Raw genomic sequence first — 21830 nt, 5'->3', positions numbered from 1 at the left:
GTCAGCCCATACTTTACATCTATAAGTGATTAAGAAAAATGATGCATTCGTAGAGCACCTATAGCAAAGGCCACTTCACTTAACCTTGCTTATCAGATTTGCCTTATCAGATTCATCAGTTACACTTTAATCTATGGCTCAATTCAGGTCTTCCTGACTCCAGGGCCAGCTCTCTCCATCATGTTATATAAAAGACTGTATAATTCAGCTGCTTTTTTTTAAATTTATAATAGTGATGCTTTTACCTTGTGGCTGTTTATTTGAAAAAAATATTATCACAATCTTTTACCTTGTGGATGTACCAGGAATGGGCCTCCCTGTGTCTACTAAGACACACCAGCAATATCCTGTGGAAGGATGACACTGCACAGGTTTGTAGAGACCCCCATGAGCACACTCAGGAATAACCACATTGTCATTCTTAGGCTGTTTGGCTTCTTCTAATGCAGACTGATGTTCTTGATCACATGATGATGCTGAAGTAAACAAGAAAATAGAGACATAGGATTATGCTCATAGGCATGTAAATAGGTATGTAGTGTATAACAAGGAATATACAAAAGGAAGATAATATGAAAAATTTAAAGTGACTTCAAGTTCAGAAAAGAGACACTTAGACATGGTCCATAAGTAAAACATGACTGGTATTTATTTGTTAAATGAACAAACATTTAAGTACCCTCTCAATAAATAGTAACACGACAGGCAATGGCATTATAATGGCCATAAGTTATATCCAATCTATGTTAAACCTGGTTGTGATTTGTAACTTGACAATAAAATACAAGAGTTCTTATTTCATCCACTTTGTATATAAAGCAAAGATCTAGACGATCTAAAAGCCAAAGTTAGAATGCTGATTCATGCTTTCAATTCTCAAGTTGGCATGTATAACCTATAATATCAATAATTCTGAAGCTGAACTTTTAATAATAGTCTATCTGCTCATCATGGGCCATTCCCAAAACTGACCATAGTAGCATGGTATAGTAGAAACAGTGACTTACTAGAGGCTGTGTTCCTTGCTCTGTGCTTAATTAATTCGTTGACCTCAATCAAGTTACTAAGCCTCTCTAGATGTTTCCTTACCAACAGAATTAAAGTATTGAACTAGACAACATCAGAAAAGTCTTTTATTTGAAATCTCATTTATTATTCTGTAATTACACACAAAAAGTATTCCACAACTAAAAGATTTCCAACTAGTCATAGTTCTTGGACTAAATAAAACTTTTTTGATGCATACTGTGCATGTATGATTTTTTAAATCATAATTTTAATTCAATATTAAAGAAAAAGAATAACTCATAGAAAAATCCAATAAATAAACCTCAATTTGCAATATTTTACTTTAATGTTTTCTGTTGAAGTTTAGACTAATGGGAAAGCTTTGTTCCTACCATATTAACAACATATCCTTAAGAAAAAAACCTCAAACAATAGTCCAAAGTTTCACATATAATCCTCTTTTCTATTTTTTATATATTAAAATTCCATGGTTTTGATATTTGTTATGAGCATAAGAATAATAAAATTTAAAGAATTTTGGAAGTTAAAAGCATTCTATGAATTCTTTTTTGGGGAGAGAGTAATAGACTCGATTCATTCCTTAGGACTAGGATGCACTATCTATTCCTCACATTAATCCTAAGTGTTCTCCAAATTCATTCTGCTACATACAAAACAACTATTTTCAATGGTAGGAATGAATTCCCTACTCATCTTAGTTTGGGGGGAATCCTGATTCACTTCAAAGTTTCACTCAGGTGCTTCCTCCTCAGTGAGAACTTCATTGACTCTCTGCTTTGAATCCATCCCTCTGACTAGCTATAATTTTCTGGATACCTCTTCACTAGCAGACTATAAATTTAGCACAATGAGGGCAGGAACTATTTCTTTTTTGTCATTGTGTCACCACTACCTAGTTCAATGTTTAACATGTGCTAGGTACTTGATAAATGTTTATTGAGTTGAATTGCACATATTGGGCATGTAGAGGAGAGGAACTTCTCTCAAATATTTCATTCTTTGATTCTTTCAGTATATGTCCAGATAAAAATCAATTATACCCTATATACTGCCTGCATCACTACTCTTATTTAGGCAATAATGCTATTCTTCTTCTTCCTCTTATTATTATTATTATTAAGAGAGACTTTTTAATTGAACTCTTTCAAGGTTTTTTTCAACTATTTCAAAGTTTTTCAAATATTGAAAAAGTGTTACTAAATCATGGTCATTGGTACTGATGCTTTGACAATGGAATGTAGAGCATGAGTCATAGAAGGTTAGAGATAGAAAGAATCTTAGAAATCATGTAGTCCATCTGACATATTATGCATGAGGAAGTTGAGGTCAGAGAGGTGAAGTCAATTGCCTAAAGTCACAAAGGTAATAAATAACAAAGTTGGAACTTCAGTCCATGTCTATTACCACTTTTTTTTGCTCTCTCTAATCAGTCAAAGGAATGAATCAATAAGCATTTATTAAGCACCTTCTTTGTGACAGCCACTTTACTGAAGATATAAAAGAAAGAAAAATCTTTCCCTACCTTCAAGGAGCTTACATTCTGTTAGGGAAGACAATATAACCACATATATACACACACACATATACACAAACACACACAAACATATTTATAAAAGAAATACATGGGAATTTTATTTGATGAGAGAGGACAAGATATAAGCAGCTGGAAAGACTAAAAGATACTTGGGTGGAGTCTTGAAAGCAACCAAAAATTCTAAGGGGCAGAAAACAGAAGTGAGTACATTCCCATTGTGAAGACCAGACATACTAATAGTAGAAAGATGGGAAATGGAAAATACCTCCTAAACCACTACTTTGAACATCTGACAACCACAGGCAGCACCACATACATGAAGCTGTCATAGCACTTTCCTTACTCCAACGCTACTCCTTCCAATAAAAATATAAGATTATTACAAGGATAAATTTCTTCAATTTGAAAATAGTCTCTTCAAACAGGTTCTTAGGCATAATGAATTATTTATAAATTGATAATTCTTTATTAAACAAAGAGATAGAACATCATATCCAAGGTAACAGCAAATTCAGCAGAAAATAAGAAAAATACTTTTGGACTTAACAGTGTAATTCAATAAAGAAAGTTATTTTGACTTAAAAAAAGTCATTTTGCATGGAGTTTTTCATAAAAACCTCCACTATTTAAAAATAAATATTAAAAAACATTTTTATTCATTTAATTTCCTTTGATGTTTATTTGGTTGGTTCTTGTCCTTCTTTATTAAAGAAGACCAAAATGACATCACTATGTAATTCTGTATTTACAGTTAGAGGAAGCCATAGTATAGAAAATAGAAAGCTTGAAGCCAGGAAGACCTAGGTTAAAATTCTATATCCGATGCATATTTGGCTCTGTAACCTTGGGGAAAACTACTTAATTTCTCAGTATTATAGCAATTTTCCAAAACTATAAAATGCAAAGAAAATGATAATCTGCATTGGAAAAAGGAATTTCTTCATCTGAAAGTTTCTAGCATCAGTCAATTTAGAGGTTCTGATACTAATTTTTTTGGTTTTGTGGTTGGTAAAACCAACACTCCCTCCACATATCTACACCTATCCACATATAGATACTGTATACAGACACCTAAGAGAATGAGGGATAGAATTTTGGAAGTTCAAAAGTACAACCATAAAATCAATATGGTCTGAAAAGTGTCAAAGGAAAGCAATTTGAAAGCCAAAATGTGATAATTGCCTAGAGTGTGATAGATAACTTTTGAAATGCATATTCAACAAAACTGGTTTCCCCTACTGGCTGCTGCATTCTCCCTGTTTCAGAGAAGGTGGATAATTGCACAATCCTAGACCTCTAGTTGTAAATCCTAAGAGGACAAGAGAAAGCATTCATTTGACTTTTTTCTTTTATACCTTATCAGGTTTTTGAGGTTGATTTCTTTTGAGTCCCTGTTTGGACATCATATGTTGAGTCCCTTTCTGTACTCCCTTAATCTTTCCTAGGCAAGCCTTGAAGAGGCAGGAGACAAGGATGACAAGTTCTCCAAGAACTCCAAGGTCTCCATTTATTCACCAAAACACAAGTGCTTAAATATCCCTCCCAGTCTCTAATCCACTCCCACTCCCATGGCACTTTGTAAAACAAGGCTCTGGTGCCCAAGGGCACCAGGTGTTAAAGGGTCACAGCACTCCTACACACAACAGTCCCTGATAGATTACAATTATTTTTCAGTCAATAAACATTTATTATCTTTGATGTGTCAACAGTCCTGCCCTCAATGAGTTCTTAGTTTAATAGAGAAGACCTCTTACAAACCACCAGATACAAACTTGATGATGTTTGTCCTTCACTCTCGAAGAAGAGTATGACATCAGGGATCTGATTGCACGACAAGCACATTTTTGGATTTGAGTGAGGGGAGGGGGGGTTATGCTAGATCACCAGTCTCATTTTCTCCTCCAGAGTCATCTGGGTCCAGTAGCCATATATGAATCAGAATAATTAGAGATGTCCTGGGATGCAGGGAAATTCAGGTTAAGTGACTTGCCCATTGTCACACAGCTGGTAAGTGGCAAGTGTCTGAGGTAGATTTGAACACCTGTCCTCCTGACTCCAAGATCAGTACTCTATCCACTTTGCCACCCAGTCAACATTACAAACATAATATATTTAGGATCAATAGGAAACAATCAACAGTGTTGATGAACTAGCAGCTGGGAACTTTGTTGAAGATGATAAGGTTTCAGTTGAAATTAAAAAAAAAAGAAGGTCCAGGAGAGGTTAAAAGTCCATTAACCCTTGCATACATTCTCATTATGATATGACTTTGTTCAACCAAAGGTGGTATTAACATGGAGCCTGAAGGATAATAGCCTTTTTATAGCACTTTAAGATTTGCAAAACACTATGCATGCTATCCTATTTGATCTTCACAATAATCTTGTGAGATGGTTTCTATTATTATCCCCATTTTACATGAAAGGAAGTTGAAGCTGAGTTAATTTAAGTGACTTGACCAGGTTTATACAACTAGTAAGTGTTTGAGACTAGGGAACTCAGGTCTTCCTAGTTACAATGCTAACTCTATCCATTTTACCATCTAGCTTTCTATCTGATGTGGAGATAGGTAGTCAAGTAAACCAGTTCAAATCCAAAATCCCCCCAAAATGTGAAAGTTCTGAATGACTTAAAAAAAGAATAATTTAGAAAAAAATACATCAAAGGTGAAGGATTTCTCAAAACTAAATTCTTTCAACCCCAGCCCAGAGCATCATTAGTAAGGAAACAACTCTATGTTAGGAATTTGAGAAGTGTATATCTAAAGCTACTTAAAAATATTTAAGAGTCAGTCCATTGAATAATTATGATCTATCTTTTCACCATCTAGTCACAACAAATTCTGAAATTAATTAATTATAACTCAATTAAACTAGAATCTAAAGAAGTATAGGATTTAAGGCTGGTAAGGACCTTAGAAATTACCTAACTCACCTTTTATTTCTAGCTGTTCAGTCAGTCAACTAACAATTGAGGAGTTAGGTGAGTCAGTGGATAAAGCAGAGTCTGGAATCTGATAGTCAAGTTTAGATCTAGTGACAGATACTTAGTAGCAATGTGACACTGGACATGTCACTTAATTTCTACTTGACCCAGTAAAATGGGGATAATAACTTGTTTCTCAGGGTTGTTTTGAGCATCAAATAAAATAATATTTGTACAGTATTTAGCACAATGTCTGATTGGTTCTTTAATAAATTCTTTAGTTTTTTTTTTCCTTTTCTCTTATTTAGTAAGTGTATCAGCTTAGTATTTAATATAATGTATTAGGCACTGTGCTAACCATTGAGGATACAAAAAAAGGCAAAGAGATGCTCTCAAGATCCTTACAGTCTAACAAGGGAGACAATGTGAGAAGAACTTTGAAGAGGCAGAGAATTCCATCCATGTATAGATAAAGAAAAGGAAGCCAAAGAAGATTAAGTATCCTTACCAAAGTCTAACTTAAATTCTAAGTCTCTCTTAAATCCTAAATTTAGGGGTTTTTTTCTAAATATTCATTTAATCTCATTCAAACTTGATTTTTATTAAGTCAAGTTGTCTATGTCTAATGATTTTTTAAAAGTAACTATATTCTGCTAATCATATTTATATGAATGGAAATCATAGAAAGCCATGATATCTGAAGAATTCAATCTAGGAGTCAAAAAGAGCACAATTCGATGGAATGTACAAGGAATAACAATGAGGTTAGTGTCACTGAATAACGGAGCAGTCATTATATTTCCCCCCTAAACATCCTTCCCACCCAATATTCTCTATAACTATAGAAGGAAGTCACATCAGACTGGTCTTCCAAACTCAAAATCTAGATGTTATACACAATTCATCACTATCTTTCTACCCCCATATACTTTCCTTTATCAAGGCTGACTGATTTCAACTTTGCCTCATCTCTCAAATATCCCTCTTTTGTGCCTCTGATACTGCCACAACTGGGATGGGTGCAGGCTCTCATCACATCATATGATAAACTGCAGTGGCCTCCTATTCCTTCCAAGATCAAATACAAAAATCCTTTGTTTGGTACTCAAAGCCCTTTGTAATCTATCCTTCTTCCTATCTTTCTTTTCTTCTTAAACCTCACAATCCAAGACACACTCTTCTATCCAGTCACATTGGACTATTCCATGAACAACACACTCCATCTCTCAGCTCCAAGCCTTTTCTCTGACTGTTGTCCAGATCTGGAACATTCTCCTTCTTTATCTCTGCCTCATGATTTCTTTTTTAGTCCCAACTAAAAATTCATTGGGCAAATGGTGGTAGTGGATCGAGCATCAAGACTAGAGTCAAGAAGACTTGAGTTCAAATACAAATCTAGCCACTCACTAACAGTGTAACCTTGGACAAGTCACAACCTTGTTTGCCTCAGTTTCTTTGCCTTAAATGAACTGAAGAAGGAAATGGTAAATCACTCCAGCATCTTTCCCAAGAAAATTCCAAATAGGGTCATGAAAAGTCAGAAATAACTGAACAACAACAACAATAAATCTCATTTTCCACATGAACAGAATCCTCTTAAATCTAGAATTTTTTATTCCCTATTTATCCTTTATCTGTGCATGTTTGTTTGATTGTTTCTCATCAACTGGGTTGTTCCCTTTAGGGCATAGATTTTTTTCTTCTTTTTTGCATCTTTCTATCCTCATATATTAGCAGGGGGCTGGTCACAAATTAGGTGCTTAATAATGAGATGAATGTAGAGTAGAGTAAGATATAAGAAGACTAGAAAAGGGGAGGAGCAGGGCAGATTTTGAAGGTCTTTAAAAGTCAAAAATATTTCAGATATAGTCTCAGACACCAGTTATATGACCTTGGGCAAATCACTTAACCTAGTTTGCCTTAGTTTCCTAATCTATAAAATAAGCTGGAGAAGGAAATGGCACATCATTGTAGTAGCTCTGCCAAGAAACCCCAAATGAGATCACAAAGAGTCATACATAACAGCAAAACAAAAAATAGAAATGTGATTGATGTTTAGTTATCATTTGACCCTCACTACAGACTTTACCTAGCATTATTTTAACTCTAATCTCAAAAGCTTTTCCTCTGTGTAGGATACATAATGGTTAAAATGATCAAAGGATGAGAAATGATTTTTTTTTCTATTCCTTTATGGCAATAGCTATATAAACCTGATTAATAAAAATATTTTTTACTTTATATATAGGCTCCTTAATTTATAAAGCAAACAATCAACAAGAGAGATACATAGAAATGTAATGCAATGGAAACATAAAGACCTGAAAAACACTGTAGATATCAGTTTAAATGAGGTATCTCAGGTATCAGCAGCCTTTCAAATGGATTTTTTTTATTGAAAACTGGAAATATGTAAACAAAAGAATGACTGACGAGGTCAAGAGGTATAGGTTTGGGGGACAAATCCTATACATGCAGTATTTGAAAACAATATGTGTGCTTTTTTTTAAAGTTTCTCTAGGAATTGAAGATAGAAATAAGGAAAAAAAAACAGAAGACTCAAAAGTTAGCCTTGTAAGATCCTTTTTATGGATGGGAAGAGTTATTCTTTTTTTCAGGTACAGTTAGGACTAGAATCCTACTCAGTTCTCCTTTCAACACCGAAATTTTATGATTCTACGAAATTATTATTCACATACAAAGTAATTAAAAACTAAATGAATCTTAAAATTCCAATTTTTATATATATATATATATATAATAAACTCTAATAATAATACATGAAAAAGTTACTCTTTTGACTATTAATATTTCCAGTCACTTTCTATCCTACAGTTTTGTTTCTTTCCTAATCACTTTAACAGGTCATGAATAGACAACTGAGTAAATTTTATTTAAAAATAAAAGGTCATCTAGTTCTAATCTTATTGTGTTTCATAGGAAGAACAGCATTGTGGTGGGAAGGGCAATAGATTATGACAGAGGAAATGATAGTGCCAATCTGATCTCTGTTCCTAAGTAGGGGGTCTAGCTTTGACAAAATGATTTAACCCTTTTGAGTCAGCATCCCTCATTTGTTAGAAGTTGGCAAAAATAGTTGAACAATCTTCCTCAAAGAATTATGAAAATCTAATGAAATAATAAATACATTTTGAAAGTATAAAATACAAGAGCTCTAGAAGAAAGTCCCTAGCACATTGTTTGGAGTCTCTGGCAGAACTTAGGAAGGCCAAGTATAAAAATGATTGTTTGTTACTTGTCCTTCATTCTGGAAGGGTCCACTGATGTCAGAAGAGTGAGTAAGTTAATTGGATTTAAGTGAGACATAGGTGTGCAAAGTCATCAACCTTACTCTCTCCTCCAGAGTCAACAGAGACCAGTGGTGGGACACAAGTCAAGATGACTGGCAGTGACCCAGAATGGAAAATTATCACATAGTGTGAAAAGGTCTCAATAATTTGTAATTTGTGTATAATTTAGGACTGACCAATGGGCCCAGTCCTTGTGAATTTATATAGAGTACATCATTGTGCTTAGCTGATGAAATTCTCCACATGAGAGAGGTTGTGAATACTCCTTCTGAGGGAGTAGTAATGATGTTCAATGGAAAAGCCTTGAAGAAAATTTGGTACATGCAAAGATATTCTGTAACTGATTGAAGATTAACAAGTATATGGTGGACAGTATTCTTTTCGAATGACTGCAGGTGAGGTATCTTTGAATGCTTTAGCCATGCTCAATCTCAGTCAATGGCATAGAGAAGACACTATGCATTCTAATTCTATGGCTATTACCTGGAAGGAGAAGGCCAACTGAGTACTGAGTACACGAGGCAACCGTCATAAGGGGTTGCCTATCTTAAATATGAGTAAAATCAGTTCTTCACATCAGTACATTAGATTTAAGAATAATTTTTTTAAATTTATCATAAGTGGCTTCAATTTTTTCCCAGTCTATCAAACTTTTTTTCCTAATGTATATCTTAGACCCACAAAGACACAACAATTCAAAGGCAAATGCCTGCAAATGCTTTATGGACACATATAAGATTCAACTGATTCAAGCCCAGTACATATGGAGTCAATTTATATGTTTTTGAATGTTAATTTTCATTCTTCTTACAGTTAACTCTCTTAGATTTTCTATATACCTCTCTATCAGTGGCAGATTTATTTTTACGTGGTTGTCTTTTAAATTTTGCAACACAAACAAGAAATTAAAAATGGTGCAACAAAGAAAATACATTCAACAATTAACAAATCAGATACCTCTATCTAGAATCTGATTTCTAGGAAATAAAAATGAAAATTTTATTTTAAATGAAATATAATTATTCACATAACTAAGTTCAAAAAACAACTAAATCTGAGTTCAGAGTATTCGGAAATCATTTTATATTTGAACTTTAACTACGAGAGGGCAAAAATGAACAATTCTACTCTGACATATGGTTTCAAAATTTGCCTATGTCAGAAAGAAAAAAGTGCTACAAACAATGCTAGCTGTTAACCTCTAGAGGTTAATAATCTAGCCCAGAGTTCTTGTCATTCGATGTTTAACCTATCATTTCCATGGCTAACAGCTTGCCATTTATAAGAAACAGACTTGATTGATTAATTGCTCTGACAGGGAATCTCCCTTCTGCATAGAAAAACACATTAGAAAGTGGTTAAAATGTTTCATATGGCAGATCCAGTTTCCACAGAAAGAAAATACTGACCATGCCTGTGTGTACTGAAATATTCTTTCTCTAGACATTTGTTTTTCATAGCTTAGGAATAATGTGATTGTGTATACACATTTTTCCATTGACATACAAATTTTAGGACCCTTGCCTGGAAAGAAATAGTCAGGTCACTTTCATTTGGGCAAATTGAAATAATTTCAGGTCTTAGTTCCTTGAATGGTTTCAATAACTACCTGTTTGTGAATGATTTACAAATCTGCATCTTTGGTCCTGATCTCTCAAACTGTCTTCTCTCTTAAATCATTAGCTTGTTGCAGAGCAATTTCACTTGTATGTTCTGCCAACATATCTAGAATATCTTTTGCATTTGTTCCCTTTACTTATGGGGTCACTACCCTAGTCTTTATTACCTCTTGCCTGTTTGATCATGAAAGCTACCCAACTTGTCTCTACTATTAACATCTCCTTTCTTAAATTTGTCCTCCTTACATAGCTACCAAATTAATTCTTCTAAATCATTAGTTTGATCATGATCCAGAAATACCAGGAGCTTCATCTTGCCATTAGGATAAAAGATAAAGTCCTCTGCTTGTATTATAGCACCCATCATAATATGGCTCTATGGAGCCCATTTTGTTTTTGTCTTTGTAACCTTAGTATGTAGAAAGTTATCTGATATATAGTAGCCACTTATAAATGCTTATTGAATGAATATATGGCCATATTGAAAACACAAATAGTAACTTCTTTCTTACTTTTCATCACCAAATTGGTAATGACCTGTCCAAACTTTTTAAACCTTACTCTCTCCCATGTGCTATATGGTCCAAGGAGTCTGGATTCTATGCTCTTCTTTCACTTGAAATGTATCTCCCAAGTGTGAAAGCTTTCTCTGACTGTCCCTCAAGGCTGGACTGTTCTCTCCTTTCTCTACCTCCTAGCTTCTCTGACTACTTCAAGCCTTTATTTGTCTCACCTTCCTAAAGGAGCCTTTCTAGTTCTCCTTAATCTTAGTGTCTTCCCTCCAATATCATCTCTAATTCATCCTGTCTACATCTTGTCTGAATTCCCTATTAGAACCTCTAGTACAGGGGTTGGTCTTTACCATAATTTGTATGATAAAGTGCTTAGCATAATGCTGGCACATCAAAGGTACAAAGTCAATAAATATTAGCTTGAATGAATGACTGTCCTTGATTTGGGAGTATTGGCATCACCATTAACTCATTTCTTTCCTCTGAGGTTTTACATTAAATGTGTCTCAGTAATCTCATTCTATTACATGGGTTTTTGTGATCTCCTTGTTCCTATGGAAGGTATGAGGCTTGAAGGAAGATGCTATTGCACAGATGAAATGTGAAATAACTGTTCTTCATAGATAAGATTTGATTTCTATAATGAGAAATTGAATCAACTAGTGGACCATTAGTTAATTAAATGAAATAGTGGACTGTTAATTCCTTGATGGCAGAGACTTTTGGTTTTCTTTATCCCTCCAGTATTTAGAGCACATAGTTGGCACTTAATAATGTGAAACCTCATTTATATTTCTCATCTTTTCTCATAGCTTGGGTAAAGAGATAGGCCACAATGATCTATTCTTTTCTTGTTAATTTTATAGCATCTCACTTCCCCTTCTGCAAGGTTTTATCCCTTTTGATCCAATTTCTGTTACTCAAAGTCATTTTGAACCACTGAGCCATTACAATCAGAATACAAGCCTACTCAGAAAACTAGAGTCCTTTTTCTTTTTGGATCAAATATATCTTACCCTCTGAGGACTTCAAGATCTTTAATCAGTTTGCTTTCTTTAAATTACTAACATCACAGAACCATTTTCTATAAACTTTCCTATTTTAGTTAATTTGAATCTGTCCTACTAATCCATCTGGGCCTCCTTTTCTGGTCACAAAATATTTTGGAAATAGTTCCTCGAAAACTCTCTACATTTCCTCAATGGGCTTTGAACATATGGTCTTTTCACTCTTGGGAAGATTCCTAGTTTCTACTCCTTCTCTCTATTTAAGATTAAGAAATCTTAAGAGTTAAGAAGGACTGTACGAATAATTCAGCCCAGGATCCTCATTACTCAAAGCCAGAGTTATTAGGAGACTTATTCAAAATCATGCAAATTTATTTGAACTAAAGTCTCCTGTTCTAACAGCACACCATACCAGCTGTCTCACAATACCAATTCTTGGTCATCTTCAAGTCATGTCACAGGATAGCTCTTTTTTGTAGCAAAATTCTTGAAAGCAACTGTAGAACTGGGTGGTAGACCAAGACCAGGTTAGATGAGGTAAAATCTCACCATTCAGAAACTAGAGTTCAGGAATTCGGGATGAAGAGGAAACCAGAGTACCTTAGGATCAACAAAGAAGTTCACATTTACCCTTTTATTTGATCCTCTAAATAACTCTCTGAAGTAGATGCTACTATTTAATAAGGACTTAGAAAACTGAGATTCAGAAAGATTAAGGAACTTGCCTAGAGACATACATTTAGTTAGGGTCTGGGGTAGGATATGAACCTAGGTTTTTATGTCTCCAAATTCACTGCACTCTCTATGATGTGAGCACCACCTTGATATATTTGAGACATGCATGGGACTATTTAGAAGACCTTTGACCTTGGGTATGATATATCACATCTATTATCTTCATAATCATCACCATCTTGGACATTCTACATAACAAACACCAACTGTGTAACCAACTAACATCATGGCAGTATGAGTGCAGCTCATGTTCAAATTTTCCCCTCCTGACAGGTTGTTTAGAGCATATATAAATATTCTCTGTCTGATTCCAGTCTATCATGAGAGAACCTTGGGGGCCTAATTTCTGATATTCATGACTCCAATAAGTCAATGCTTTGTCATCTCATATTATAATCCCTTGAGTTATGAATGGACAAAGGTAAACCCTAAAAGATTTCACATAATCATCTGAGAGCAGGTAGAGAATATCTGTGAATCTTCTGTACAATCTGCCATGAGGAACAACTTGAAGAATTCCTCAGGTTTCTATATTATATGAAAACAACAAGATCTAGAATTTTAAAAAATATAACCCCAGAGTCAGAAAAATCTAGGTTTTTGGTCTGCCTCTGCTATATATTGTCTGTGGGGGTACTAGGTAGTCACTTAACGACTTCGTATCCTAGGCAATTGTCAAAGGAAATAAATTGTATAAAAGGTGTCTATTTGTATTGGAAGAGGAAATTTTGCATTGGCAGTGCTAGAAACTGATGAGCTCACAGAACTGATACAAATTTTGTAGTTAAAAAGGAATAAAAAGATACTTGAGAAAAAAAGTAATACACTTAAATTTTGAAGTGTCCATGATCATCTTCATTAAAACATTAGACTGCCAGAAACTAGATATGTACTCAATAAATATATTGATGATGATAAAAAATAAAAGGAATCTTAGAATGTTGGGGTCCTTAGAAAAGCAGTTCAATATAAGATGCCTATATTCAATATATATTATAATTTTAAGGTAGTTTAAAATTTTTATTTTATTTAGAAATGCTTATATATGAAAGACCCCTAAAGTTCCCATAATTAAAAATTTTAAATCTCCACATCTAAAAGTATCTAAAAGAAATAATCTCATTGATAGTTAAATGTTCAGAAAGGATTGCATGAAATCTAAGATTCCCCTTCCTCACAGAACCAATGCTAAGATTTCAATCCTACAATGGGTAATACCATAGTCACATTGCAAATTCATCACAAAGACCATAGTTGTACATAGTTGAGGCAAAAGAAAACTGAAGACATTGTGAAGTTTAGGTTAATATCTGGGAGACAGAAGGCAGATTTAAATCTTCTAGCAAAGTAAACAATGTAATTCCCATGATATCTGCTCTGTAAAACTTTCTTTTAGGTGTGCTCCTAGGCAAGCCACTTAACTTCTGATTACTTTGGTTCATCAAGTAGCACCCACCAAAAAGGCTATTGTAAGGAACAAATAAGAGTATTTTGTAAAGCACTTAGCATAGTACTTTGAACACAGTAGACATTTAATACACATTTATTTCCTTTCTTCCTCAAGGAATTCCTTTGGTTGTAGGAGAAAGAATATTGAAATTGGAGTCAAAAGATCTAAGTATTCATGGGTGAGATGAAGATAAAGATATTTTTTACTATCTACTTTTGTCAATCAATTGTGCTAAGCACTGAAGTTACAAAAAGAGGCAAAAGACAATCCCTGTCTAAAAGGAGTACATAATCTAACATAAGACAAGGAAGTACATATATACAAACAAGCTATAATCAGAATAGATAGGAAATTATTGAGAGGGAAGGTGCTAGAATTAAGAGGGGTTGAGCTTGAAAGTGAGATTTTAGTTGGGATTTAGGAGAAATCAAGGGAATTATAGGGTCGAGATTAGGGGAAAAAAAAGTATTCCAGGCATAGGTGATAGCCAGAGAAAGTATCCTGAGCTGAGAGAGGGAATGTCAAATTCTTGGAACTAGAATCCCAATAGCACTGGATCAAAGAGAATATGATGGAGAAAAAGTTGCAAAAAGTTTGCAAAGGTAGGAGAAGACTAGTTTATAAAGAGCTTTGAATGACAAATAGAATTTAGTAGGAAAATCAGAATGGAGAGAGAGCAGAATGGAGGAGAGATTGGAATGAGACACTTGAGGGAGGCAGACCCACCAAGATGCTATTGCATGAGTCCAGACATGAGGTAATGAGGATTTGCATTAGAAAACTGGAAGTATCTGAGGAAAGAAGGAGGAGTATTCAAGAGATGTTACGAAGATAAAATCTACAAACCTTGGCAATAACTTGGATGTGTGGGGTGAGAGATAGTGAGGAGTCCTGGATGGACTCCTAGGTTGCAAATCTGGATTAAATGAGCTCATAGGATTTCAAGCTGGAAAATACTTGAGACCATCTAATCCACTCCTCTCATGTTCCAGATAGAGAAAAGGCTGCCAAGTGAATCGAAAAGATCTACCCAAGGTCAGAGAGGGAGTAAGAGTCATTCCAGGCTCTTTTATCTCAAACCCAACAATTCTTTTTCTGTCCATCCCATTCAATCCTTTTGGTTATGCTTCATATGTATTTGTATTTTCTCACCTTCTACACTGTAAGATCTTGGAGTATAGGGATTTTGTCTTAAACATATATCTCCACACATACCCCTCCATACCAGTGGACCCAAAGAAAATGCAAAATGTCCATATTGATTGAGCATATACCAATAGGCACTTCACAAATAATTCACAGGATTAAAAAAAAAATTGACAATTGGAAAGAATCTCAGTGACCATCTAGTTTAACCCATACACAAAAGGAATAGCCTTTATAATCTATGCAGAAAATGGTCGCCAGTTCTTCTTGAAGACTTTTGAGGAGAGTAAGAAGAGTGGGGAAGTACCACCTCTCCAGAATCCACATCTCTCTTCCCCTCTTGTCAGCAGTTCTAATTATTAGGATGCTCCTCCTGACATCAGGCAAAGTTGGCTGCTTTGCAACTTTCCCACCATAGAACCTAACTCTGTGCCTCTAAAGCCAAAATGACCAAGACAAATGCTATTTCACAAGGCAGCCTTGAATTATCTCTTCTCCAAGCTAAACATGTTCAGTTTCTTCAATGATTCTCATATAACATTAGCTGATTTTATCAGCCATCCAGTTTCAGACTATGGCAACAAATAGGGGGTTTCAGGACCTTAAAGCACTGCAGTTTTTCAAACACTAAAATAGTTTGAAAAGAATGCCAAACTAGAGTCCTGTGAATAGAACCATGACCTCATAAACTGAGTAATCACAAAGGAAGCTGGTCATCTTAATTAGAGAGGTAGGCAAATGTTGAGTAAGATTACAGAGGAGTAACTGAAATTGGCTGATCTCTGTGTCCATGTGTACAAAGAAGCCAAAATCCAGTTTAACTGAAATGTCCTGGGATAATTTCCTTTTAGCTTCAGCAATGTTTTCGTATTGTTTTCCTCAGTTTATTTTTCACAAGTTTATTGTTGGTTCAAATGAATCCACTTGTGTTTTGGTTTTCACAGTAAAGCCAGACCCTTGGCTTGGCTCTACCTTCAAACTCAATGAGGACAACCAAATTTCTGGAAGAACTTCTCCTTTGAATCTGAGGAAACCAGTGAAAAATTTTCTTGTCACCCATAATGGCCAGATTCAGCTTATTAATAGCATGCCCACATCCTGTTTAAGTGAGGCTGTGCTACCACTTTACTGGAGAGCTGTGCATAACCTCCTATTCTTCAAGGATATGTGGATAGTTTGACTCAAGGATGCTGCAGGTCTTCTTTTTCCCTGATTAAATCTTAATTAAAGAGGCTCCCCCAAGTTTACTTTTATCTTTTGTTTTTCATATAATGTCTACTGTAAGTGGAATGCCCTTTCAGAGGGGATATTTATCTTAAAATGTTTAAATCATCATAGAAATAAGTTAATCAATGAGGGGGAGGAGAAAATATTTAATACAATGGCTACTTTAGGGATTATATTTCAAGAGCTAAATTTCTTCTTTCTTATGTATTACTCACAAATACTTTCATTCTTCTCCACTCCCACCCCAGACCTCAGGATCATAATGCTTAGTTTTAAGTCCTCTCAGACAAAGGCAAAGAACCTAAAGGCCTGTTTTTGGCAGAACCACTCAAATAAAACAGATTCTAAATATTTAACTTTTGCAGATAACCAGCATCACAGGAAACTGCAACACCAGCATTGTCACCTAATAAGGAAACATTTTTATTACAGTTTATGCAAAGAGAATTCTGTTGTTCTCCATCTTGCTCACTATCCATATATTACAATGGGGGTGGAGAGGTTGGGTAGAGTTTGTTTTGATTTGGAAAGAAAAGTCAGCCTACTTGATCATAAGTGGAAATACAGTGAGAAATGAGAATTTTTAAAAGAGATCACAGAGGTTTAAAAACCAAAGTCTAGCTCTTAGAGATTCAATCTGCTTTTTGTCACACACAGCACAGTTCAACCAAAAAATAGAAAAATAAAATTTGGACAAGCCCTATTAGCAGAAGATCTCCTTACATCTTTTAGATTCAAATGTTATTTCCCCAAATTTTTCAATATAAACCTATACCACACAAACTAGTCAATTCATTATCCTACAACTATGACTCACACCAATTTCCTTCCTCCATGCCTTTGCTGGTCCTTGTCCTGGTTCTTTATCTAAATACTATCTCAATCCCCCAAAATCTGCCCATCAAAATCCTCAAAGCCTTTTAACTAGAATGAGGCAATCCAGAGCCCTTTGGCCAATGGTGAAAGAAGTTATCACTGTGACCAGGAATATCAACTGCCACCAACAGCTACCTTAAAACCCTAGAAATAACAGGGTTTTCCCAAACCATTGACCCTACTTCCAGTCACCCTCAGAATTATCTGGGTAACTTCTAGGAAGAAGATGCCAGTTATCTCCATCAACAGTCAATCCACTGCAGCCCATGGAACAGACAAGCCAGATTAGTTTAGGTAACAAAAGAAGTCCTGAGGGAAAATTGGGAGACAGAATGTGCTAAGTCAAATTAAACCTCAATCATCAGCTCCCTTCAGACCACAATGGAGATAGAGCAGACTTTGAATTCAAGAACCTTGGGAATATCAGTGATGTCTAGACAACAGGTATTGGTTCCAGCTGGGTCCCAACAGCTATTCTGAAGGGAGCAAATATTGTGAAGAATGGGCTCACGTTCCTCACTATTACTGAGATGATTTGTTCATTAATTGTTATTATTGAGTATATAAATCCAAAGCCCTAGGAATGGCAGTCCTCTCACCCCACAACTACTGAGCCTACTTCTGACCAAGACTCCAAAGTCATTGATTCACGGAATTAACTCCTATGAAAGAAAGCTGAAAAATCTTTTTGCTTGTGTGGCCAACCAGTACTCCTCAACTGTCACAGTGACAAAATCCCTGGAAAAGAAAGCTCTTGCCACCAAAATCTCTCTATCAAATGGTTCCACCTTGGAAAAAAGTATGACTTTGTCAATGGAAATATTGAAGAAGATTGCATTACTCTTTATTTTGCTATAGCCTAAAGACCATAGGACTTTGCTATCTGATTTAAAGGGAGAACCTCCAAAATGTGTTATCTCCTCTATTAGAATGGTGAACTCCTCAAAAACAGGAACTGTCTTTTCTATTTTTATCTCTTTTCCTTAGCACAGTGCTTGATATATAACAAATGTAATAATGATTTTGATTCATTCAAAGGGGGTGAAAAGCTCAAATGAATATCAGAAAAAAATCTGAATCTTAATTCTGCCTCTCAGATATTTAGTAGCTGTGTAACATGGATAAGTAATATAACTTCTCTGAGCTTCAGTTTCTCCATCTGTAAACTAGGGCTAGTCACACCTATATTATCAACCTTAGGCTACTGATGTAAAGATCAAGTAAGATAATGCACATACTTTTCTTGTAAATGTTAAAGCTCTACATAAAGCTTAGCTATTATTATTGTAGTCACCACTCATTTTATCATTTTAATTTTTACCAAATTAATCAATATATACCTGGCAGCTTCGAGGTGTCAGATCCACTATATCATTATTGTCTCAACATAGATGCTGATCATGTGAAAAGATAAGCAACACAAGATCATCAAAATGATGTAGACAGCCAATCAAATACTGTGACTGAATTAACATTTGTCACAATATCAACATAAAATAAGAAAATATTTTTAAATGTTGAAATTATCATTGGGGTTTAAATGTCCCAAATGTTCAGGGTTATCTTAATCTCACTATCTCTCTTCCCTAACCTACCTCCTCTTCAATGCTAAAAATAAAGGAAATAGTAACGGCAAACAAATAAATCTGAGCTAATTATTCATCCTGACCTAAGTCCCTCTTCATACTCCCTGACTGACATGTCTATAGATATGTATATAGATATATAGGTATGACTATGCAAATTCAGACAATATTCAAAAGACCCCATTGACAACTGAACTGATAGTTCTGTAAATATAGTCCTTTGAAACAACTAGCTTCTATCTTTCTAAAATGAGGGCACCTAGTAGCTTGCTGAGTTAATTGATGTGTGAAGGGCTAAGTGACTTATAACAAGATCAACAATATCCTGTTTTTCCTGTGGGGTAATTCCTTTTGGTATCTCAATAGAGCAGTTTTTTGTGAATTTTTAGAGTCAAAAGAATGGGTTACTGAACTGACCTTAATGCATAAATGTTCTGGTCAAAATGATTAATTTTGTAATTCTACACATACAAAACCTTTTTTGTCTGGATAACATCTAAATAAGATATGTCTATTTGGGGTTAAGAGGGTAAGGAATGGTAAGAGGGTAAGGAATGGATGTATGCAATAGTCTATTTTCAGTGAGAAAAACTGATCCATAAACATTTCAGAAGTACTTTCTTAATGTTAGCATTCAACTTTAGTCTCTGCAAGATACATTTTTTAATCCAGTTTGTTTAGTGCAGCTGAACTTTCACATAACAATTCTTCAGCAGACAAAGAAAATTAAACACAAAGAGACCCAGGACGTCCTTGTTATCTGAGGATAATTGATACCAGAAAAAGTCAATTTAAAGCAAATCCATTTAAATGGGGGCCAACATTTCATAGTTAAAAAAACTCAAGGTTTATCAGGACTGTATCTTGACAAATGAAAATGAAATTATGAAAATAAATTTCACTTATTTCATATTTAGCAAGATTTAAGTTATAATTGCAACTCAATTACTAGAATGAATAAAGAATCAATTATCTCTTTTTGGTGCAATGTTTCCAATAAAATTGTAAATTGGATATTATATTATTTATGATTTAAAAATACATGAATATATCATCAGTTTTTCTAAGGTCTCTCATCATAAAATCATTGTTTTAGAGCTATAAAGGATTTAGGTTGAGACATCTAATTCAACCCTTTTTTTTTTACAGATGAGAAAACTGAGGTTCATAGAGATTGGGTTCAAGTCCCATCTCTGACATATACTTGCTGAGTGATTCTGGGAGTCATCTAAACTCTAACTCCCTAAGATTAAAATTTTTGAATTAATGGATAATCTATATCAATAGAGGGGATTTCTTCATCTGGCAGTTTCCTATTCTAATGAAATACTTGTTTTGATGAAAACAAAATAGAACTTCATAACTGTGAGGACTCAGTGCAATTAATAGTAGGAAAATGAGGACACCAACACCCCAACTCCAAAATCTTGGTATAAGCAAAACTTGACTGTGGCTACTTAGCATAAATACCACAAGCGGATATAGTCTTCCATAGAGCTAAAAGAAGTCAATGAAAGGATGGGAAAAAATTCATATCATTTCAGAATAATTACCAGACTTCTAAAGGACCCAAGCAGAGTGGAGGAAAAAAGGAAGAAGAGCAATTTAGGAAAACATGTTCTACAGATATGATCTTATGGACATATCTGAAATTTCTTGACAAACTCTTTAGTCTTTTCAGATAAAAAAAAAATCCAGGGTTCAATTACACCTGCCCTCATTCTTCAGCTTAGTTATTTTCCCCTACTTTTACTACTGTCTGAATAAATTTATCTTTATGAACTTATGATTTCATCAAAATAGGTGATATTTCCTTCATGGTGCATGCATTCCCTCCCTGTAATATTCTTATCTATGTCCTTTAAGAAACTGTCCAATGCACTGCTAACACTCCTCTGGTTCTTTTAGTATTTACAGAGTTGAATGGCTTCAAGTACTACATTAGTGTATTAACAGAAAGGATAGAAGAGTAGAATGATTAACAGAACTGGATAAAAATCCTGCCTCTGACACCAGTTATATGCAACCATAGATAACTCACTTTTCTGAATCCCAGGTATCTCATTTTAAAAATAAAACCCATGGAGTAATGAATATAGAGCCAGGAATACATCCATACATCAATACATCCATTCCTTCCCTCCCAGGAATTCCGAGCCAGGAATACTCTTATCCAAATCCTGCCTCTAACACATATAGGCTATGTGACCTTGGACAAACTTCCTTTGCCTCCAGGCAACTGTCTAGGTCTATGATTTGGGGGGAGGGGAGGAAAGATAATAACCTGCATAATGAAGAGAGCTTCCTTTTATGGGAATGTAACATTGAAATCATAGATTTAATCCTAAACCTAATAACTGTCAGTGAAGTTACATGTAAAATCCTTTGCAAATGTTAAAAGCATTAAGATAAAAGTGAAGTGTTACCTCTTATTCCTGTTGTATCACTGACCTGACTACTTTTCAGGTCATCCTTAATGAGACCTTTCACTATTTGACCTTTGTAAAGAGTAATTTGTTATATATTCAATCTACTGGTTCATGTCATCTTCCCATTATCACTGGAATCACCTGGAATTAGGATTCTCTTGAGATCATGATGTTCATTAATGGCAGTGTGATAGAATACCAAATAAAAAACATAAGAGTTAAAAGAGAGGCTCTTGTTTAATAAGGACCTAATAGTTTTTATTGTTCAATATCACCAAAATATTCATGTAATATGAATATGTTTTTTTTCTTTCTTATTCCATCTAATTACTAGATAGGAAGGGAGTGAAAATATTCACATTATCTCCAGACCTTGCATTAAAGGGTGCTGTGAATGCTTGCTTTATATTGATCAAATTACTATGCAACCATATATATGGTATA

The 21830-nt window shown here is 34.7% G+C and overlaps 1 protein-coding gene across 5 annotated transcripts in view; it reads right to left on the bottom strand.

Moving 5' to 3' along the window:
- Window positions 1-21830, bottom strand: part of SMOC2 (SPARC related modular calcium binding 2) — a 251190-nt gene that overhangs the window by 72480 nt on the left and 156880 nt on the right. For all 5 annotated transcript variants that reach the window (XM_074188072.1, XM_074188071.1, XM_074188070.1 and 2 more), the window contains one exon: window positions 290-476. In XM_074188072.1, coding sequence (XP_074044173.1) covers window positions 290-476 — 187 coding nt within the window. The remainder of the gene's footprint in view (window positions 1-289; window positions 477-21830) is intronic.

The sequence above is a fragment of the Macrotis lagotis genome, chromosome 5 (genome assembly GCF_037893015.1).
Source record: "Macrotis lagotis isolate mMagLag1 chromosome 5, bilby.v1.9.chrom.fasta, whole genome shotgun sequence".
Classification (NCBI taxonomy): Eukaryota; Metazoa; Chordata; class Mammalia; order Peramelemorphia; family Peramelidae; genus Macrotis; species Macrotis lagotis.
This window is presented reverse-complemented; position numbering and strand designations above follow the sequence as displayed.